Source organism: Eucyclogobius newberryi, unplaced genomic scaffold, assembly GCF_026437365.1.
Source record: "Eucyclogobius newberryi isolate DKJ021-1_F unplaced genomic scaffold, fEucNew1.0.hap1 SCAF_4, whole genome shotgun sequence".
Taxonomy (NCBI): domain Eukaryota; kingdom Metazoa; phylum Chordata; class Actinopteri; order Gobiiformes; family Gobiidae; genus Eucyclogobius; species Eucyclogobius newberryi.
The window spans coordinates 12,622,947-12,646,357 of NW_027316056.1; the positions used below are offsets into that span (position 1 = coordinate 12,622,947).

Sequence of the window (23,411 nt, forward strand, 5' to 3'; positions counted from 1 at the left end):
CAAATATTCTCTTACATCATCACTTTTATTTCCGTGGTCAATACCAGCAAGCCATACATCATTTTAAAGCTTATTTTCTCAACAAAACGAATATGTCATTGATTCACATTGAATAATATGCCCCAAGAAGCAATTGCCAATAGTTTGTGAGAAAGTCTCAACTTTTACAAACGCATGTCCTACCTGTTTGCTGTTTATGACGGACGAAACGGCTTTAATTCTGTACATCCTTGTACTCAGTCTGTCCGTAAGGAACCATTGAAAAACAATATCCACTTGTATTTTTCCTGAAGTTATCCGATTTCGAGATATTGTCAAGTAAACAAACTTTTCTTCGTTTCTCGCCGGACGAAAATGCGCTTGTTCGGCGCATTTCTCCGTCCATAACAAATGACCTGTTACCTATAAAATAATGTTGGATATCCTTCTTTTCCTCAGACTGTTACCTATAGAATGAGACCATCCACGATTTTTTCTGTCCACGGGTTTGTTTGCTACAGCCTCCACAAAAAAAAATGCGCCGCTTGCGACGCACATGGATTAGTCTGTTTACATCTAAATAGCGCCGCGTGCGAATGACGTAGCTCAGATTGAATGACATATTATTCTAGCCAATGAGAATAGCTTTAGAAAGAGGGGCAGGACAAAGGGCTTATTGACACAGAATCTTCTGTATTCTCGTGCGTAAGGCTCCGGGAAGGCTGTAAAGAGCCAGATTTCTCGGCAGGATTTTGCGCATAACGTTTTCTGATTTTATTAGCCTTTTGGACGTGCATTTTGTTAGATATATGTATTATTATACCAATACAAAAATAAAATAAAAATATTATAATTTTTTTTTTTTTTTTAACCTCTATATGGGAAATTCATGGGTAATCTCATATTTACACATTTTCACATATATTTTTTTTAGCAGTTATAATTGCTATTAGTGGCCTACAAAACATCAAAATGTATGTTTTATGATCATAGAGGAGCTAAAATTGTAATAAAACAGTTTGGCACAGTGTGGCACATATTTGGATCACTTGTTCCGAATATACTTTTTGATACAAAAAGGTCAACAGCACCAAAATGCCTGTTCCCAGAGATCTGAAACTTTACACAGTTGTTGTCAACAAGATAAACATCATGTACAGTGAACAGCATGAGCACACAATGAAGTATGTCATGCTCAGGACCATTACAAATTGACCATATTCAGGCGAGACTAAAAAGGATGTTTTGTTTATGTTTGGGCCTCTGTAGTGTAAGTTCTGAAGCCCTGACAGTGTTCATGTGCACATCTGCAGAAACCAGAAGGCCTAAGCTTTCTAATGATGCATCACACTTGCATGTGGAACATAAGATCCTCTTTTAATAAGCAATGCCATTTGGGTATGTCCAACCATTGTGCACAGGGAGAAAATAGGTGGATGGTAACAGGTTAAGGAGAGAAAGGTAATGAGGTTCAACTGTGTGTGATCTCAATGTCTGCTTCAGTGAAAAATGGGAAATGTTCCTGTTTTTCTTCTAGATGTCAGGTACAAACTAAATCTTTAGTGAGAGTTGTAAGAGTAGTACATTTGTAGTACAGTAAAAACTCCTTCACTCCTTCTCACCATTGACTCTCAGGCATGTTTGCCACTCACTGCTAAAGCCCAGAAAACTGTCATGTGCTCTGCGTGATCTTTACAACCAGAGAAACACATTGTCTGTCAAAACACTGTAGATTTCTGCTCTGTGAGGTAAAAGAAGATGGCGATTTTGTTCTGAACGTTACGAGGACAGTCCAGAGTTACAAAATAAGCATCTGTGACTGGATCGTCCCTTAACTGGCTGTTGGATGAGCTCTATTCTTTTCCACAAACAGTACGGTCTGTTGAACCCTATTGCATTTGAGCCATGTCTCCTCATTTATGTTTAAAATGTGCACAATACTGTGGACTAATCCATTATCCTAGAGAAGGGTCCTGAAGTTTGCTCCAGCAGCTTTGACGCACAAGAACCAATTCCACTTTGAGGATAATAAAGTAGGCAATACACTCATCTTAACTCAAATATACAGTATGTAGATTCATGTTAATTTACAGTTGCAGTCTTCATTAGAAATACAAGTAAGAAGATGAAAAAGCTGGTACATTTGGTTTAGGTAAAGTATTATTTCATGTAAATGTTGTGCATCATGCCACCGCTGTGTTTATGTGAGTCATGTGTGAATCTTAATGCAACCTTTAACACTCATGTCCCACAGCACTCACAGTAAACACATGTGACTTTTAAACATGAATTACATTAGAATTAAATTAAGCAAACCCATGTAGCCCGCCCTCATTTTCTCTTTGAACATATTCAACAACATATGCCACATGTTTGAGGTTTTAAAAGATGAAATATGTATGACTACTTTTATGCACTGTAAGAAGAGTCCACTTGTGCGAGGGAAAAACAAGTTACAATCTGTCTTTATTTGGAAATTTGAAAAGTAATCACCAAGATTACTCTGTCAAAAACGTCCTCACTTTCCGAACGCACTCAAATTTCAATTTCAACTATTGACCAGGATGAGTTTATAAGAGCATTGCGCTGCTTTCAGAGGCCAGAGCGGTGTTTTGTTTGCCTGACCAGTCATTCCCGACACGTTTTGGTAAACTACTTATCAAAACCGTGAGGCTCTGGGGCTCGACCGCTGCGGTTCAATTTCTAGGGCGGAGTTTAGAGCAGAGACAGAACCAATCACATGAACCCAGAAGTGACGCAAAAAACGCGACACGCTTAACCGGATATTACGTAGCCCATGTCAAGAAGACATGCGTTAGATGCGGTTATACGAAGGGCGTCATCGCGATTCAGGAGACATTTTCTGCGTTCCGGGACGGATAACGCGGAAAATGTCCCCTGAATCACGATGACGCCCTTCGTATAACCGCATCTAACGCACGTTCATCACGGCGAGTAGAGCGGACTTTCCTGATTGTTCAAACAGAAGCGAGAACAGAAGTAAACACTCGGTCACGAGCCGGGTCACGAGCCGGGTCACAAGCCGGGTCACGAGCCGGGTCACGAGCCGGGTCACGAGCCGGGTCACGAGCCGGGTCACGAGCCGGGTCCGCCATCTTCAATGTTTTGGAACGAGGGGTGGAAAGCGCTACTTCCGTATCTCAGTGTGATGCGTTAAACCCTCCGACTGGGATTGGATAGGTAAATGGATTACCGACGATTTCATTGGCTCTGACTCCGATTCCAGACCCTTACGCATTCGAACAGAATATGGGCGGGGCTGGCGGGTCAGGCAAGCGTTTTGTTACACTGCTAACAAAAAGTAGCACGCTAACAGTGCACCAGTGTTACTTTCACGGTGATGTCATCCGAAACGCAGCAATATAAACTGTCACGACACACACCTGGTGGTAAGATACGGTTGTAGCCACAGCCGTCCTGAGGCAGACTGAGTGACGTGAGGCTGCCAGTCTTAATTTACATTTCTCCTGCCCACATCTTGAACGATACAGACTGCTATAATGTTAAACTGCAAACAGCTATTAGCCTCTGTGTTATGATCGCTGCGGCTGGATGACCTGGACACGTCTCCCCTTGAGTCATCACTTGCCTCCTTGATTCCTCGCTCACTTGCTTCCTCCTCGCTCACTCGTTTCCTCGCTCACCTTCGCTGTGTCCTCAGGCGTGTTCATCACTAAAGGAGACGTGGGAGTGGGAACCATCGTTGGCTCCGCTGTCTTCAACATCCTCTGCATCATTGGAGTGTGTGGCTTCTTCGCGGGGCAGGTATGATATCAGACAATGTTGAATGTACTATATTATGAGAAATATCCCAAACAGATAAAGTTTGTTGAATTTGTTACTAGAAAATCATTAAGTCTTGTTTTCATCAACTGGTCCAGGCCTTGAAAAAATGTCCACTTTGGATTCATAAAAGAAAAATTTTACGTTTTGCATAATTTCTATAGCAAAAGAAAGCAAAATTGTCACCAATGCCAACTTTAAAGATTCCAAATAGTTGCACGGACGTTGTTTGCCACATTATTTGCCACTTTTTTTTCTAAAATGTTAGAAGGTCATGTGCTATGGTATCTTTACTAACAAAAATGTGTGCTGCAGCTCAAAAACTTTTGAATATTATGAAAACACAAACGCATCACACGTCTGTCGCCAAATTCACAGCTGCTTGGCATTTTCACAGCCTAATGCCAGCTTTACATATTCATACAGTTTGCATATATTAAAAAAGGCATGTATTACCTTCAACATGTTTTGTTATTGGAGGCATGGCTGGAGGTTGCAGAGTTTGAGTTTCTCTTTGTTGAAGACAAGCATAGGTACATCAGGTATTTAAGAAAAGAACTGAAGTCCAATGTCAATATGATTGCAAGTAACAGAATAAGGGAATAAGTCAGAAATCAGTTGACATGTTGACGCGTCAGCACAAGAGATATTGTAGAAATAATTCAAAGAGAACAATTACAAGCAATATATAGATTAAAATAATAAAGAACAAAAAGAAAACTTCTCAAATGCTGCAGGAGGGTTCAGTGCAATGATGCACAAAGATGTTCACATAACGTCCGCACCTACACATGTATCACACAATCACAACAAAGGCATCTCCTCCTCTGTGTGTGTGTGTGTGTGTGTGTGTGTGTGTGTCAGATAACACGTTAGCATTAGTGTTATCTAAAGCAGTTGTGTAGCCCTTAAGTATTATTTATTTTAAATTATTTGTATTATTATGATGATTATTTTTATTTTCTGCATATGAGAGAATGAGTATGTGTGTGTGGGTGTGAGTATATCCCCGATATATCCCCGTATAAATATTATTTATGTGCATACATATATATATCATGTGTATGGATATGAGGGAATGTGTGTTTATGAATGTTTTATGTGTATATGTATGTATATGTGTATATGTTTGCCTGTGTATTTGGACACGTATGTATATGTGTATATATTTAGTTTTTCTCTTTCTTTACATAGGTTAGTTTGTTTTAAGTTTTTGTTGCTGTGTGTTTAAAAAAGAATAAATAGAAAAGGGAAAAAAGCAGTTGTGTAATATCTCAGAGAGGGTTATTCTATCAAGGGCCAAGGGTTTCTATAGAAACATGTTAACATGGATAAAATGATAAAGGCAGAGGGAAAGAGAGAGGGAGAGAGAGGGAGAGAGAGGAAGAGAGGGAGAGAGAGAGGGGGAAAGAGAGAGGGAGAGAGGGAGAGAAGGCAGGACCTCACATGGAAATGAGCTCAGAACAAGGATAAGCTGCGGCTCTGAAATATCTCGTTGGACTCCAGATGATGCAAACTCAGATTGTGGATTATGTAATGGTCTGAGATAATGAGAGCCGCAGGACGAGAGCAGAAAATCATCTTCAGATCCAGATGTGGAACAAACTACTACTGCTGAAGGCTGTTCTGTTTGTTTCACTTATTTATCAAAGACATCATCTAGAACTGGGATGAAAGTATTTTCTAAAATCGATCCCAAATATTCACACACGAAAAAAACCAACACAAATGCAGGTTAAATTAAATGGAATTTTCATTTAATAATAGTCAAATGCTTAATCATCACACTTAATGTAAAAGAGGCATTCAGTCCCTGAGTCACATCAAGTCATACCGGTCCCAGTAGCATTTATTTTTAATGTCTAAATGCATCTTTTTGGGGGACGTTTCAAGTGTCAGTTTCCACGAATACTTTGAAATTGACAGTAAAACCTGAAAAAAAATGAAAAAGAGAACAAAAATGAATGTTTCCTGACCAAAAAGTAACCCTTTATCTGAAATCACCCTATATGTAACTGTCCCATTATTTCAACAATCTCGTAAATGTATAATACACTTTTAGAACCCAGTTTGGACCTGGTTTAGACCTTTAGTCCTGGTTTAGTGTGAACACAGTGAATGTTTCCCATAAGCAGTCCAAACAAACCCGTTCAACACCTTTTTCTGTAAACACCATGGCTGATATTAAACAGTTTATCATTATATTATACGCCTAGAGTTTACGTCATCTCATATTATCACAGCCCTGTATTCAAAAGTAGCTCAAAGTGCACTCCTCGGCTCACAAACAATGAAGCGTGGATTGTCCTGCCTTGAGGCCTCTGACCTGTGTGGGAGACGGCGAATAAAGACCGTTAGTCACGGCGCTGTGCCTCTCCTCCGCGCCGCTCGTCACATAAACTTACCTGGTCTTTGCGCAGGAAGGCGTCACACACGACCTGTCTCTACTTCACAAGGTCAAAGCCGCTGGTCTGTTTACATCATGGTAATGTGGTCAGAGGCGTTTGGAGGAGGAGGCTGATGTTACGCTTTTATCTGCAGGCGGTGAAGCTTTCTCATTGGGCGCTGCTCCGAGATTCCCTCTACTACACGTTCTCCATCGTGGCCCTCATCGCCGTAAGACACACACACACACACACACGCACAGACAAACACACACACACACACACATGCTCACACACATGCTCACACACACACACACACAAACGCACACACGCTCACATACATGCACACACACACACACATGCTCACACACACACACACACACACGCTCACATACATGCACACACACACACACATGCTCACACACACACACACACACGCTCACATACACACACGCACGCACGCACGCACACACAAACACGCACGCATGCTCGCACACACACACACACACACACACGCACAGACAAACACACACACACACATGCTCACACACTTGCTCACACACACACACACACAAACACACACACGCTCACACACACACACACACACACACAGACACACACATGCTCACACACACGCACGCACAGACAGCCACACACACACACACACACAGACACACACACGCACTCACACACACGCACACACAGACACACACACACACACACACAAACACACACACGCTCACACACACACACACACACACACAGACACACACATGCTCACACACACGCACGCACAGACAGCCACACACACACACACACACAGACACGCACTCACACACACACACGCACACACAAACGCACACACGCTCACACACACACAGACACGCACACGCACTCACACACGCACACACAGACACGCACACACACACACACACACACATACAGACACACACACGCACACACACACACACACACACGCACACACACACACACGCACACAGACACGCACACACACATACAGACACACACACACAGACACGCACACACACGCACACACACACGCACACAGACACGCACACACACATACAGACACACAGACACGCACACACACATACAGACACACACACACACACACACACACACGCACACACACACGCACACACACACGCACACACACACATGCACACAGACACGCACACACACATACAGACACACACACACACACACGCACACACACACGCACACACACACACAGACACACACACACACACACACAGACGCACACGCACTGTACATTTATGGAGATATTGTTAGATCACAGTATGTATTTTCTTTCCCACAGCATGTTGTGTGATAAACAGTTAAGTCTTTATATAATAGACATGGTACATACTGTTTTTATTTGTTTATTTGGGACGATGCAGTGATGGAAACATGTTTTTTTTGACATATTAGGTTTCATAGTCAAATCAGCGCACTCCATTCAGAATACTTTCACTTTGCGTTGCATTATATTATAGTTAAAAACATCAAATATGATTAAAACCTTTTTGTTGTGCATTTATTTATCACTGATTAGAGAAGGTACCATTTGTTTTCTGTTTTACTCTGTGCAATTTGAAGCACAAAGGCTTCTGCACTAAGAGATTTTTTGCCCGATTTTAAGCCTGATTTGCCTCTCCACAAGTTCAGGGAGGCGTGGCCCGATCAGCGATTCTCGTGTGCAATTATCTGTGGAGGCACTCGTCGTGTCTGTGGGATTAGTGTAATTCTTCAAAAACTTTAGAAATAGTGCAAACCAAACCAATACAGAGTTTGTCCAAACTCTCAGCGCTGCAGTGACTAACAGCTCCTTAACTCCAGTGAATATCGTACTCTCCTGTGTCCTTTATAAACAGGTTTCATCCACACGTTTCTTCTTTTTGTTTTATTTTCACTCTAAATAAGAGCACATGGAAAGGCAAATGACTTTCCTCTTTGCGCCCTCCTCCGCTTGTGTGTGTGCTGAGGCTGTGCTTCATGTGAGAGCAATCCTCATCTCTGTGGTCTGTAAACTTTGTGTCACGTTTTAAAATCGCTGACGGTTTTAAAATCCTCTAGTGTGCAGCCGGCTTAAATTAAATCAAATACCGCAATGTATTTCCTTAACTTTAGGGAAGTAACTGTATTCTGAATACCACCAAATGAAAGAGGATTCCATATTTCCGGTACATGTACAACACTGAGTGCATATTAATGAACCTCTATAACATTTACAGTGTAAATATGATTATTATTATTGAAAAGTGCTAGTTTCCTTCTGTTGTCCCTAGTCAGGTAACAAAGTAGTACAAAAACAGAACCGTGTCTTTTTTGGGATGTCAGGTTGAACCATTTATATCTTTAATTATGATGAGCAAAGTTTACTTTAATATAAAACAAGCATAAAACATAACTCTTTTTTATTGCATTTTGTTTTTAAGGTGAACAAATGGTTTTGTTGTGAAAAACAAATACTCATTTACACTGCATATTTTACAGATGTACATTACTCTGTACTGTCTTTAACGATACATACATAAAGATGTGTTTAATAAAGCAGCCGCATGGAAATTATGGTACTTGGTATGGTACCTTTGTGATTTCCATTTTCCATTCCATTTTTCTCGATATCGACTATTCTTGAAGCCTTAATCACAAGCCAGTAAATTTATCAGGCCCAAGATATACAATACAATACAATACATAAAACAATACATCGGCTGTGATCTGACCTGCTCGTCCCAGAGTCCTGGAGACGTACAGGTCCTGCAGAGATGAAAGTCTGCAGCTGATCACCTTCTCAGCAGAGGCACAATGCACTGTAGTCTCTGTTTGTCCCTGGCTGTGGCTCCAGCGCACCACACGGTGATGGAGGAGGTGAGGATGGACTCAATGATGGCCGTGTAGAACTGCACCATCATCTTGGCAGCTTGGATTTCCTCAGCTGCCGCAGGAAGTACATCCTCTGCTTCCTCTGTTCGGCCTTCTTGATGAAGGAGCTTTCTTGTTTGGGATTTTGATGCCAAACAAGAAAGCTGTGGCACTTCATTGAACTCAGGCTAACATTTTTGGGCAGTTAATGTTACCACAGATTGCGCTCCCCTGATGGTGCAGCCCGCTACGACGTTCTCTTCATGACCTTGTGCTCTCAATGCAAAGGGTCAGCGTTGCTCTCTAGTGTCTTGACATTTCCATTGCAGTCCCTTCAATTGAGTCCCTGCAGATGTTTGGACATAGTTCTGATCTTTCCTTTCATTGTTTTCTTTCAGTTCATCTATGACGAGAATGTGTACTGGTATGTATTTGTCTATATCGTCTCTCTTCAAGCTGTTTCAAGGCCTTTTTTCCCCTCTAACATCTTATTTTTTGTGCAGGTGGGAGTCGCTGATCCTTATACTAATGTATGCAGTCTACATTCTTATTATGAAGTAAGTTTCCTCTCACAGCCCATTTATGTTCACATGTGAGACAGTAGTTCCCAACCTTTGCCTCACACTCCGAGCAAACCCTAATACATCTGTTTACTGTAGTATATACTTACTACTTGTGCCTTTTTTAATGTTTTACTTATTTGAACTAACAACCCTACCTCTGCATGAAACACCTTTTTTATACTTTTGCACACACTTGAGAGTTACTGTATATCGCCTATCGTCCGTCTATCTCAGGTTCAATGGAAGGGCACAGCGTTACTTCGACCGGAGAAAGAAGGGCTCAGTGAACTTGGCGAACGGTCTGACGGGAAGCACCGACCTGGACGACGCTGTCAGTTGCGATGCCACCGCGGTGCTGCTGAAGAAAGGTAATGAGGACGGCGCTGTGTCTCTGCCCTCCAAAGGCCCGGAGTGTTTTATCTGCTCACCTCCTCATGCTCACCTCTGCACAATGCAAAGACAGCAGGGGCACGTTCATACTTATTATAGCGTTGTAGCGTCTCAGTCTGTAGAGTTGGGACTGTCCAGGTGAGATGTTTACAGACAAAAATGAGCTTTCGATCTGAACTCAACCATGAGGAGCTCAGGACTTAACCAGGACTTTTGGGCTGCGACCGAACCACACTATTCCCTTCATGGAGCACTATTTCGGGCTCATGCCATTTTTAGTGCTGTGCAACTGTCCCGCAGGTGAATAATTAGTGCACTCAAAATGTACCACAATGCACCTCAAAAAGGGGGGCACGGTTACCGGTTAGTGCTTTTTACTTCTACATGAGTGGGCTAGCATTAGTCACTGATTTACTGAAGGCCTAAAGACATTTTAATTAAAAAAAGCCTTTTAAAATTCTCATGTTTTTTCTGTGTGTGTATGCTTTATTGTTTTAACTGTGACTTGCTTGTTGTTTTTAGCCTCTGTTAACACTTTGAGGTTCCATTGGAATGTAAAGTGCATTACATATAAAATGTATTATTAATATTATTATTATTTATTATAATAGACAGTTACATTTGATATTGTGCCTTGTGTGTGGCAGCAAACTTCCACTGCGCCCCGTCGGTGCTGATGGTGGACGAGCTGCTGTCTGCGTATCCGCACCAGCTTTCCTTCTCCGAGGCCGGGATGAGGATCATGATCACCAGCCACTTCTCGCCCCGCACGCGCCTCACCATGGCCTCACGCATGCTCATCAATGAGGTACGCGCTTTTAAAGGGCACTTTTCTGGTAGAGGGACCACCACTTGCTTGTTTCCATGGTGATGCCATTACTTGGGCTGTAAAGTTGCCCAGCACATACACATATTATGAGAATCTTTGTTGGAGTTGCAATGATTCATTTCGTCGTTGTCGTATCTGACCTTGGATGAGATTGGATTTCTTTGTCAAGTACAAAACAGAATCAGTTGTAGCTGATGTTTATGACCAAAAATCTGATTTTAACATATTAAAAGTCACGTCAATAGTTACATCTGATGTGAGTAATCAGATTTCAGGTGTTCACACATGTATTTCAGGTGTTCAAACATGTATTTCAGGTGTTCAAACAGGTATTTCAGGTGCTCACACATGTATTTAGGTGTTCAAACATGTATTTCAGGTGTTCACACATGTATTTCAGGTGTTCACACATGTATTTCAGGTGTTCACACATGTATTTCAGGTGTTCACACATGTATTTCAGGTGTTCAAACATGTATTTCAGGTGTTCACACATGTATTTAGGTGTTCAAACATGTATTTCAGGTGTTCACACATGTATTTCACGTGTTCAAACATGTATTTCAGGTGTTCAAACATGTATTTCAGGTGTTCACACATGTATTTCACGTGTTCAAACATGTATTTCAGGTGTTCAAACATGTATTTCAGGTGTTCACACATGTATTTCACGTGTTCAAACATGTATTTCAGGTGTTCACACATGTATTTCAGGTGTTCACACATGTATTTCAGGTGTTCACACATGTATTTCAGGTGTTCACACATGTATTTCAGGTGTTCACACATGTATTTCAGGTGTTCAAACATGTATTTCAGGTGTTCACACATGTATTTAGGTGTTCAAACATGTATTTCAGGTGTTCACACATGTATTTCACGTGTTCAAACATGTATTTCAGGTGTTCAAACATGTATTTCAGGTGTTCACACATGTATTTCACGTGTTCAAACATGTATTTCAGGTGTTCAAACATGTATTTCAGGTGTTCACACATGTATTTCACGTGTTCAAACATGTATTTCAGGTGTTCACACATGTATTTCAGGTGTTCACACATGTATTTCAGGTGTTCAAACATGTATTTCAGGTGTTCACACATGTAATTCAGGTGTTCACACATGTATTTCAGGTGTTCACACATGTATTTCAGGTGTTCAAACATGTATTTCAGGTGTTCACACATGTATTTCAGGTGTTCAAACATGCATTTCAGGTATTCACACATGTATTTCAGGTGTTCACACATGTATTTCAGGTGTTCACACATGTATTTCAGGTGTTCAAACATGTATTTCAGGTGTTCACACATGTATTTCAGGTGTTCAAACATGCATTTCAGGTATTCACACATGTATTTCAGGTGTTCACACATGTATTTCAGGTGTTCACACATGTATTTCAGGTGTTCAAACATGCATTTCAGGTATTCACACATGTATTTCAGGTGTTCACACATGTATTTCAGGTGTTCAAACATGTATTTCAGGTGTTCACACATGTAGAGGTTTGTCAAGGATAATTATGCAAATAAAAAGTCAAACTAATGTGTCAAAAACCATGAGAGACAATTTTATATTTAGTGTACTTTGTCTTCCAAATACAAACCCAGTAATGACTTTAAAAACGTTGTGCCTCTCAGTGGTGGAGTAGATATCACACTTGTGCTCCAGTTCGAATCCGGCTGTCGACAGTTTGCTGCGATGTTCTTCCCGTCTCATCTCCATTCCACACTAAACTGTCCTGTCTTATAACACCTACGGGACAAAAGATCCTTAAGAACTGAAACGTGTCAACAGGTGTTTTTTCACTTAACCATGTTTTTACCAGGAAAATGCTTCTTTTTTTTTCGCAAGAGACTTTACCAAGAGGCATCTCGGCAGACAGCCCCGAGTAAAACACATGACTTAGATCCAAAAGAAGGGAAAATCTGACCTTCTCTTTGCTGCTGTTTCTCTGACCTCCACCAAACAGAGGAGATTTGTCGCACTTTGGAAGTTTTTATTTCGTCTCAATCGGGATCACTTAAATACAAAGCGCTGAAGTTTCAACTTGTTAGTGACGTAAATATCAGATTACTTTACATCGAGTCTAATTAGAGATTCATAACTGCAGCACGCAGACTTTTCAGATCGTTTCATTCACATTTTACTGTCTGTAATATGACTAAAATATTATGGCTAAAGAAACAACATATTTCCCTCTTTACTGTTGGCTCAAAGTGGTCAAAAACTGTGACATGTTTTGTATCAAACTGAGACAAATCAATGGTTTTGGATGTATCTGCTGGGACACGGGTGTAAAAATGCGACTGTCCAGGGTAAATAGGGACATCAAATGATTTAGTTAGTTGATTATTCTAACGATGTGATTTTTCTGGCCTTGTAAATGTACCACTGACACAACTGTATTCAAGAGGGTGGAAATACAATATTACTTCTTGATATTACACTTTATTATCACAGCTTCTTCACAACTTTCTAACACCTTTCACAGAGACAGAGGCTGATCAACACGACCGAGACCCGGGTGAACCGCTTCACCAACGGCGACTCGGAGCCGGGCCCCAGGTCCCAGGGCCGGTGGGGTTTGGAGAACGGCATCAGCGCCATCGAGCAGGGCCTGAACGGCAGGTGTCGGCTGCAGAGACTCGAGTCCGGGAACGAGACCGAGAACGAGACGGACGACAACGACAACAACGAAAACGAGGGAGAGGGAGAGAAAGAGAGCAGCGGGCCCCTGGTGCCGTTCAAAGTGCCAGGTACAACACTACTACTACTACACCAAAGTACAACGTATATTGCGAAGGCTTTGATTACTGTGAGAAGAGAATCAATAGTCTCAGTTACTGTTGGCACAAAAAATCATTCAATTTGTCATCATAAATCAACAAATAAATATGGGCAAATTCACTAACTCTCTTCTCATTAATAAAATGTGTGAAGACGAGGAAAATAACTCTCAATTTGTTCTCTTTAATTAGATTTGGAATGTATGTTTAATATCACAATCTTGTTGTCAGTGCACCTTTTAAAGCATTCAGGAGATTTGACATTTAAGAGTAAAATATGAACTGCAAAATGATTAATACAATGAATTTATACCCAATAAAAATGATCAAAGTGAGCCATAGTGCTGTACACAAAGATAACACATAACAGTGTGATACGGTGAGGAAATAGAAAAAAACAAATGCGATTTAAAAATTCCACAATCTTGGAATAGAAACAGAAAAGGTTTGTTTTCTCTTGGACTGAACAAAAGTAGAGCCTGATCAACTGATCTGATACAGGAACAAAACACTCTTAAACACTAGTGTTAATTACCTCAGGGTGAGATCACAATCACAGTCCAAAAGTTGAATAATCCAGTCTGAGATCCATAACGTGTAATGGTGATTATTAGTCCAAAAGGTTGAGCCAACATTTTTTACAGAAATACATTTTTATCTGAGTTTTGCTGACTTTGTTTTCCCTCTGACGCCAGAGTCACTCAACCGAGGAGAAAGTAGTAAAAGGAATGTCCGAATCCCTCTGTGATTGAGTGCACTGTATAGTCTGCTAAATAGTGCAGGACTATGTAGTGAATGAGGGACTAGGGGACGAGGGTGGAGATTTGGATGTGACATCAGAGGGATTCTGCTTCACTTCCTGTAAATTTCAACTTTTGTTTTTCCCTTTTTCTTCTCAAACAGCAACTTATGTAAGACTATAATCAATATTTAACACAAGGACTATCCCAGTAAACCAAGTAAGAATTATAAGTAAAAAAGTAATTGAAAAACGTGAGAAGAATTTATTCTTTCCCCCCTTTTTTCTGATTCCACTCCCTTATTCTCAACTTTTGCTCCTAAAACTTAAGCCTCACCAGGTCTAGCATGCTCTTGAGTTTTTTAATTTATTACTATTATTATTATTTATTTTATTTTATTTTTATTTCCCGTATCATTTGTTTTGCTTTTTTTTTTTTTTTTTCTGGTGTAATAATTGTTGTTGAGTTTGTGTATGTTTTATGTTCTGATTAAAAATAAAATAGTAAAAAAAAAAGAAAAACCTGAGAACCTGTCACATGCACTTTAACTTGGTCATATAAGTCTTTTCACTTAAAGAAGAGTAAGCAAAAGTAAAGGAGCTGTACTTACTTGAGGATATGTAACTGAGTAAACTCTGCTTGTTCTGTCCTTTCTACAGCCGGTTGTTGTAACAAGCTGAAGTGGCTGTTCATGTGGCCTCTGTCTCTGCTGCTGTTCTTTACCATCCCCAACTGTTCCAAGCGGGGCTGGGAGAGATGGTTCATGGTGTCCTTCTTCACAGCCACACTCTGGATCGCCGGCCTCTCCTACATCATGGTGTGGATGGTGAGTGCACAGGGACCATGAGTGAGGAGCATTAGCCTCATGAGTGTCTTCTCTCACCAGGATGTTGAACTGTAACTGAGAAACGACTTGGGATAGAGACAGGCCGAGCTTTTGACTCTTTATTACGCTCTATTTATATATGTTTACATGACAAAAGCTAATCGGATTAGTGTTCTGAAAGTGGGAATGCCTTTCGAAATGATAATCTAAATAAAATGTCACACTACAATTAAAACAATCCATTTGTATGATTTTTTTGTGCAAAAAGCTTGTGTTTTGTGTTGGTTCAGCATAAAATGGTGTAAAATGCAACACGTTTGATTTAGTTATATTTCACGTTATCCATCCATCCATTTTCTACCGCTTGTTCCCTTTCGGGGTCGCGGGTGACTGGAGCCTATCCCAGTGACTTCGGGCCTTAGGCGGGGAACACCCTGGACAGTGGCCAACTCGTCGCAGGGCAAACACAGAGACATAGACATTACAGACAGTTCACGCTCACATTCATTCACTAGGGTCAATTTAGAGTCAACAACTTTGTATTTCACGTTATATTTTTGCTACATTTATATTGTTGCCATACTTGCAAGTCATACTTAAATACACAATTACTTCATTAACGTTAATTTACTTTATCGCAACCTAAATTCTACTTTCATTTATTTTTTCCAACAGCAGTATTTACCTGAACAATACATTGTTACATTGTTACAATGTTTTTTACTCAGAAATGTAACTTTTGGTTGTGATTTCTTTTCAGGTGACCGTGATTGGTTTTACACTGGGCATTCCTGACGTCATCATGGGCATTACCTTCCTGGCAGCGGGCACCAGTGTCCCCGACTGCATGGCCAGTGTCATCGTGGCACGACAAGGTACGAAGCCTAAAATGTATATGTTTTATGAGAGTGTTGTAACGATCAGCTCATATTATCTTATTGACAGCACTAAAGCATGACTTCAAAATACTTAACAAACACTGCTCGCCCTGAACCTGTGCAATACTGACTTAACCATGTGCAATACCGTCATATTCATGTGCAATACTGACTTAACCATGTGCAATACAGTCATATTCATGTGCAATACTGACTTAACCATGTGCAATACAGTCATATTCATGTGCAATACTGACTTAACCATGTGCAATACCGTCATATTCATGTGCAATACTGACTTAACCATGTGCAATACAGTCATATTCATGTGCAATACTGACTTAACCATGTGCAATACCGTCATATTCATGTGCAATACTGACTTAACCATGTGCAATACAGTCATATTCATGTGCAATACTGACTTAACCATGTGCAATACCGTCATATTCATGTGCAATACTAACTTAACCATGTGCAGTACCGTCATATTCATGTGCAATACTGACTTAACCATGTGCAATACAGTCATATTCATGTGCAATACTGACTTAACCATGTGCAATACCGTCATATTCATGTGCAATACTGACTTAACCATGTGCAACACAGTCATATTCATGCGCAATACTGACTTAACCATGTGCAATACAGTCATATTCATGTGCAATACTGACTTAAACATGTGCAATACTGTCATATTCATGTGCAATACTGACTTAACCATGTGCAACACAGTCATATTCATGTGCAATACTGACTTAACCATGTGCAATACCGTCATATTCATGTGCAATACTGACTTAACCATGTGCAATACTGTCATATTCATGTGCAATACTGACTTAACCATGTGCAATACCGTCATATTCATGTGTAATTACTGTCATACTCACATGCAATTAATGTCATATTCATGTGCATATAACTGTAAATAAGAGTGTTTACCTTACCATTATTAGTAGTATTATTTGTCTTATTATTTTATTTTTATTTTCTTCCCGCCATTCCCTATTAAGATAAGAGTTTTTGTTTTTGTTCATAAGTGTTCTTCAATTAAGAGTTTTTTTTTAAAACTTTCTATAAGTTATCTGTCCTTTCCCTCTGTATCTACTGCTTTATAACACCAAAATGTCCCCAATGTGTGGACAATAAAGGAATATCTGATCTTCCATCCATCCATCCATTTTCTACCGCTTGTTCCCTTTCGGGGTCGCGGAAATATCAGAGAATATCTGATCTTATCTTATCTTAATATTAATTGTTATATGCTCTCTTTAAACTGGATTCTTGTATTTTAAAAGCATAATTGTACATGTATTTTCATTGTTGTAAGTCGAGCTGGAGTGTCCAGCCAGTCACTTAACAAAAGTACTTTTATTATTGTATGAAGTGTGTGTGGAAACTGTCTAAGGAATGACTGTGCTCTTCTTCTTCTTGTTTTTGTTGTTGTTGTCGTCCTTGCTGCAGGTTTGGGGGACATGGCCATCTCAAACTCCATTGGCAGTAATGTGTTTGACATCCTGGTGGGGCTGGGTTTGCCCTGGACTCTGCAAACGCTCTGCATCGACTACGGCTCCAGTGTAAGTACAGCCGACGTTTGAATCATCGTCACATCTTGTATCACGAGAAGCTAACAAGACAGCAATGAGGAGGAGTTAATTAACGCCTAACCACGTTCAAAAAGTAAAAGTAATGAGTATTAATATGAAATATTGCTGTTGTTTGTGTTTCCTCAGGTGCATCTGAACAGCAAAGGGCTCATCTTCTCTGTGGGACTCTTGTTAGCGTCAGTGTTCTTTACAGTAAGTCTACTCCGGGATAGAAACATGCTACACAGTCTTATTAAAACATAATAATACCTAATGTAACATAAACTTGTATTAATTCCAAACACTTTAATTTATTTGACTTATTTATTGCTATTTTATGGTGTAATAGTTTTGCTTTGATTGGATTTGACAGATTTTATTGTCAAATGCTTGTTTTTTTTAATGGATTTATGCCTGTTCAACACTCTTGTTTTGTTTATAAAGTATGCTTAACAAATAAAGTATATTTTGGATACTTATTCAAATCAATATTGCTAACCGTCCAGAACCTTTTTTAATTTTTACTATGAAAATCATATTAATTACATTAAGATTAATGCTGTGATGATTCTTATGACGATAGAAAATGAGCTAGGAAGTCTCTGTATTGACCTAACCCTTTTATGTCCATTAAAAATACAGTTTTTTTCTCTGCGATATTTAAATGTTAATATTGTGACTATGGGCTGATAAAAGACCAAAGATTTTATCAGACATATGTACAAATGTGTCCCAAAAGTGCTGAAATATCACCTTTTACCCTCATTTCAAAGTTTACGACGTACCTTTTCTGTCTTTAAATTGTTTCTGTTGCATTTTTAACCAGAAACGACAAACTCACTATTCACTTTTTGCATAATATCTTCAAAACAACAGTCACAAAACGATCTAAATGTTGAAATACCTCGCAGGTTGTCGGCGTTCATCTAAACAAGTGGACTCTGGACAAGCGGCTGGGCCTGGTCTGCATCCTCATGTACGCCGTCTTCCTCTGCTTCTCCATCCTCATCGAATTCAACGTCTTCATCTTCGTCAACCTCCCCATGTGCCGCGACATCCACTGACCCCGCCCTCCTCCGTCGCCGCTTCTTCCACTGGATCATTGAGGAAAACCCGCAACTCGGATTTCCAACGGCTTTTTGTTGTTGTTGTTTAGAGCTTGATATCATTTATCTTTGGTGCAATACACACAGCGGGAAAAGGGGAGCGTTACTACTTTGAGGAGCCAAACGAAGGTCCCGGCGGTGGAGCAGGCCCGTGTCGTTGCTGACGGATGGAGAACGTGGACTCGAGAATTTAATCCCCCCAAAAAAAGGACAATTTCAGGCTCGTGTTGGCGATTTGAAGGATTCTGCCCCCGTCTGACCGATGGAGGAAGTGAAGTCCAGCGCTTTGGCCGCGAGTCTTTTAAGCCGGATTGTTTCTTACTCTTTGTACATGTTTGAAAATAAGCACACGTAATATTTAAAGTTGTACATAATGGAAAAAGTATATATAGTAAGTATTGATTTTATGCAACACTGTCTTACAAAATGTGTACAGTCATTTGTGGTTTGCTAGTCTGAAGGGAACGCTATGGGATAACTCACTCTGTTAAGCATTAACTAAATCATTTCATTTCTATCAAAACTTTACTTCATTACCAAGATGTTTTTTGTTTTTTTATATGACTGAAGTCTGGGTTTATTTTCTAAATAAGGGCACGAGGACCTCTAGAGGCACTGAAGAGGTATAAATGTGTTGTGTTCATCTTACATTCTGCACTTTGTAACTAGGGGTGATGATATTATGTCAATCCAACAGAAATGTGCTAAAACATGTCTTCAAACTTATTAGTAGAGGTTTAATGATCAGACAAATGTAAAATGTCTGTCAAAGGAATTATCAAAGTGCAGGAATTTCACCTTTATTTTTATCGATTATAACACGACTTTTTTATGGTTTAGCTGCTCTTTTTGATTAACTCGATATTCAAACGGTGCATATCTTCAAAACAACATCCACAATATGATCTAAACTTCAACATATTGCCCACCTCTAACTGAAACGTGAACGACAGACTCAAGTGTCAAGTTAAAATGCTGTTTAAGCTTTTAATTTGAAAGGTTATGTCGTGTTTTTTTGTCCTGCCATCGTTTTTCAAGCACTTCTGGATAACCTTTGTTCATTTGAAAAGGGGACCGCTGATTCAAACCCAAATTGTACATGGTCATTCCTACAAGTGTTATTACGTATTTATTAACATCTTATTAATGCTTAATAGACGTGAGTTACGCTGAAGTGTTGATTCTCTCGCCCCAAATCCACAGACGCAGCATGTTTCAGCTTTGCACTGAAGGACAACAACTAGATACTCAAAACTATTCCTGTATCGTCCTCATCTGACTGTGTAACTAACGCATTTTCTGTACCACTTTATAATAACTACACTTGTTTTAGCCTTAATAAAGCATGAACAAAGACTTAATACATAATGAATGAACACTTTTTTAATTGAGAATGATTCAGGCTTATTAACTAGTCAATTAACGGTTTAAAGTCAGGGTTTTGATAAAGTTTTACAAACAAATAAACTGTTTGTTCATTATGATTCAAGTCTTTGTTCAAGGCTATTAAAAGTGCAGTAATTTTGAAGTTTTACCACGTTTTCCTACGAAAGGGATGAAAAAAACACTCAGCACTTTATTGATTAAATATATTACGTAACCATTACAAATCATCTAAACCTGGTATGTAACTACTGACTTAAGACCTCTGTAATATATCTGAAATGTAGTTTGCAGTTTCTAAATATTGTATAGTATATTATTCTTAAAGCCAAAAGTATTTTTAGAATAGGACTAAGACTGCACAGTTTGTAAGGGTGAATGGGATTTGAATGTCTGCGTGTTTGTTTGTGGATGCCTTTTTGTCATCATCTCGATCGAAACTGAGGTTAGATTCTGGGACGACGTAATCGTGATTTATTTATGAATTAATTTATTCAAAGATTGTGTCAAATGCCCAGTTTCAGCCGTCTGGACCGCGTATAGTCCAGCTGTAACATGTACTGTATGTAAAATGTGCTCTCATTAGGTTCTGGAGACTGACTCGATGTTTATATTTAAGAATAGACATTTCTAATTTATAGGTTTTGTATAGTTTGAAGAGATACTGCTATGTTTGTACAAAATATTTTAATTATTTGTAAAAGAAGTGACGCACAGCATGTTAAGTTGCAATGGAGATTTTGTGTTTTTATGGGATTCGCTGGAGGAATAATACATAATCATAAAAGTCATAATCTTTATGACTTTTTCAAAAAATATAAGGTGCACCATGTAATCTTTCTATGGTTATGTTATTGCTTGGCCTGAACATTTCCACAATATGGCATTACATATATCTATTTTGCATTCATTCAATTAGTATTATTATCATTTTTGATGACATATTCCTTGAAAACATGAATTGTTACTGTGAGGGCCACCCCTGCACTGATCTGACTAGTAACTTTGCCCTAAGATATACAAGTTTAAAGGACATGTATGAGATTTTAACCCTGTTCTAACATCGTTCCCTCATCAAAAACATACCTGGAGTTGCAGTTAGCTTCATTCACGCTTGTTTATTGAATGTTGTTTAGTAAATCCTCTCCCTCAGAGCCTCAGAAAACACAAAATGTCCCAATATTGTGACGCTTTGTGATCTTCTGTGCTGTTTCTAAGTCGTTAAATCATCGCGGGACTCGTTCTGAGCATTTCTGCCATCAAATCACAATCATTACAACTGTGTGCCTGCATTAGCTTATCAGAGGAACGCTACTTTTGTTTATCTTCCCTTTCTAATCGCCTCTACAGCCAGTAGATGGAGCTCTAACTCAATTCTGCCTGACTGATGTGAAGTCATGTACATTTTTGTTGTCACATTGGTTTAAAATCTGAAACATGAGATGCTAAAACATAGCATGTGTAAAGGCCAATAAAATGTTTTTAAAATGTCTTTTAAAACTAAAGCATGCCACTAAAGTGACATGGTGCACCTTTATGTTTTTACCCTGTATTAAAATGCAAATATGACTTGCTTGTGGCCGTTAACTTGCCTTTATCGGGGCCAAGAAAAACACATTTGTCAACAGTATTGCCACTCTGTTCCAGCATGTGTTCAATAATGAGTGTAATTTATTTTGATTTACAATGGTTTATTTTTCTAAGAGCGCTATTTCAAACCGCAGCCACACGAGGGCGCTGCAGGGCTGTGTTACACGATAAAGAGTTGTTTGGTTATTTTCTTGTAGTTACAATATTGAAATGTTTGGTCAGTTTGCATGTATTTCCAAATTGTTTTCTTGTAAAGTTTAGAGATGTAATGGTTTTTTCTGTACATATCAGAAGGATGTTATTATTGGACGCAGACATTGGGCTAATTTCTAAAAAATATTCCCAATTTAACACAAGTTTGTTTTCAAGTATTAAATGTTGTTTTCTGCTTGTTTATTTCAACTATGTTTGTAAAGTCTTATTTTGAAAAAGGAAATTAAGAGGTAAAATGCATTGAACTGACTTCCACCTGTTCTTCACTAGCTGTTTGCCTGACTAATGGCTTTGCACAAAAGGTGGCCTATTTACAATAATTATGAAAAAATAAAGTAAGCCGTGTAGTAGGCCTCTACAGCATCTCTGTGTCTTTGTTTGTAGGTCAGTCATTTTATATTTGTCACTGCGTCTAAATTAAGCACAGCAATATTTTTGTGATCTGTGTTTTGATCATTTTCAGGAAAATTATCAATAGAAATAATAAACGGTTCAATAAAAATACAGATAAACACAGCAAAAATTACAGACAAAATATCTGTAAAGTAACCAACAGGAAACAAACAAAAATATAATGTGGTGGAGTGGACAGCAAACAAATTAAATACAAATTAAATACAAAATCTTAAGGAGACAGTAGCAGAAAAGAGATAACATAAATAACCGTTTTTATGAAAATATGGATTTAAACTTATATTGTGTTTTATCCCATATTTTTACATACTTCAATCAAGTATCAAGAATAGTCATTTAAACTTTAGGTTTTTTTTTTTGTCTGGATTCAGGTTTTGGGTTAATCCTGGTTTTCCGTAAATTTCGTTCAAATTTCTGATTTTCATCTGCAATAATCTGCTATTGATTAAATGTTTTCTATCCGAGAGCCTTCAGTCACCACATTTCAACTTTAAATGGTAAATGTGTTTAATATACAGTAAAAATAAAAAATGTTTAGACCTATAATTATTAATAATATCACTGAAATATGCCAGATTACTCCAAAACATTAACCTGGATATTGTTATAATTCCTATAAATACTGTTCTAATTCTGTAACCAACAATTACACGATTCTAACAACAATAAAAGCACAATATTCTCTTGGTAACTCTTTTCATAGTCACTGATGTAAATAAAACTGTCCCATCTGCAGAGGGGGAAGCACGCAGCCAATCAGAGCGCAGAGCCGCGTCCGGAGCACCGCCCTCTTCTCATTGTCCCACTTTTCTTCAGCCAAAACCCATTTCTGTTGTATCAGCTCCGTTTTCTGGTTCAAACATGACACTCCAAAGGTAAATCTGGACCGGGACAAAACTACAAAGCAGAAAACGAGCTCCAGATCGCACATATAAGACATGAAGTCCAGTGGAGCAGCAGGAAAAGACGGACGACGGCGATAATGTGAGTCAAACTTCTTTCTTTTTGATGCAATTCACCGACTCCTTATTATTAA

General features: G+C 39.2%; 1 protein-coding gene across 1 annotated transcript in view; it reads left to right on the forward strand.

Moving 5' to 3' along the window:
• LOC140377050 (sodium/potassium/calcium exchanger 3-like) overlaps positions 1–19,313 on the forward strand; it is an 81,264-nt gene extending 61,951 nt beyond the window's left edge. The window contains exons 6-17 of the mRNA XM_072462324.1: positions 3,662–3,765; positions 6,325–6,399; positions 9,458–9,483; positions 9,563–9,616; positions 9,857–9,990; positions 10,660–10,820; positions 13,339–13,603; positions 15,033–15,199; positions 15,960–16,074; positions 17,548–17,660; positions 17,817–17,882; positions 18,581–19,313. Of these exons, the coding sequence (XP_072318425.1) occupies positions 3,662–3,765; positions 6,325–6,399; positions 9,458–9,483; positions 9,563–9,616; positions 9,857–9,990; positions 10,660–10,820; positions 13,339–13,603; positions 15,033–15,199; positions 15,960–16,074; positions 17,548–17,660; positions 17,817–17,882; positions 18,581–18,733 (1,433 nt within the window). The 3' untranslated portion in view covers positions 18,734–19,313. The remainder of the gene's footprint in view (positions 1–3,661; positions 3,766–6,324; positions 6,400–9,457; positions 9,484–9,562; positions 9,617–9,856; positions 9,991–10,659; positions 10,821–13,338; positions 13,604–15,032; positions 15,200–15,959; positions 16,075–17,547; positions 17,661–17,816; positions 17,883–18,580) is intronic.
• Positions 19,314–23,411: the final 4,098 nt, after the last annotated feature.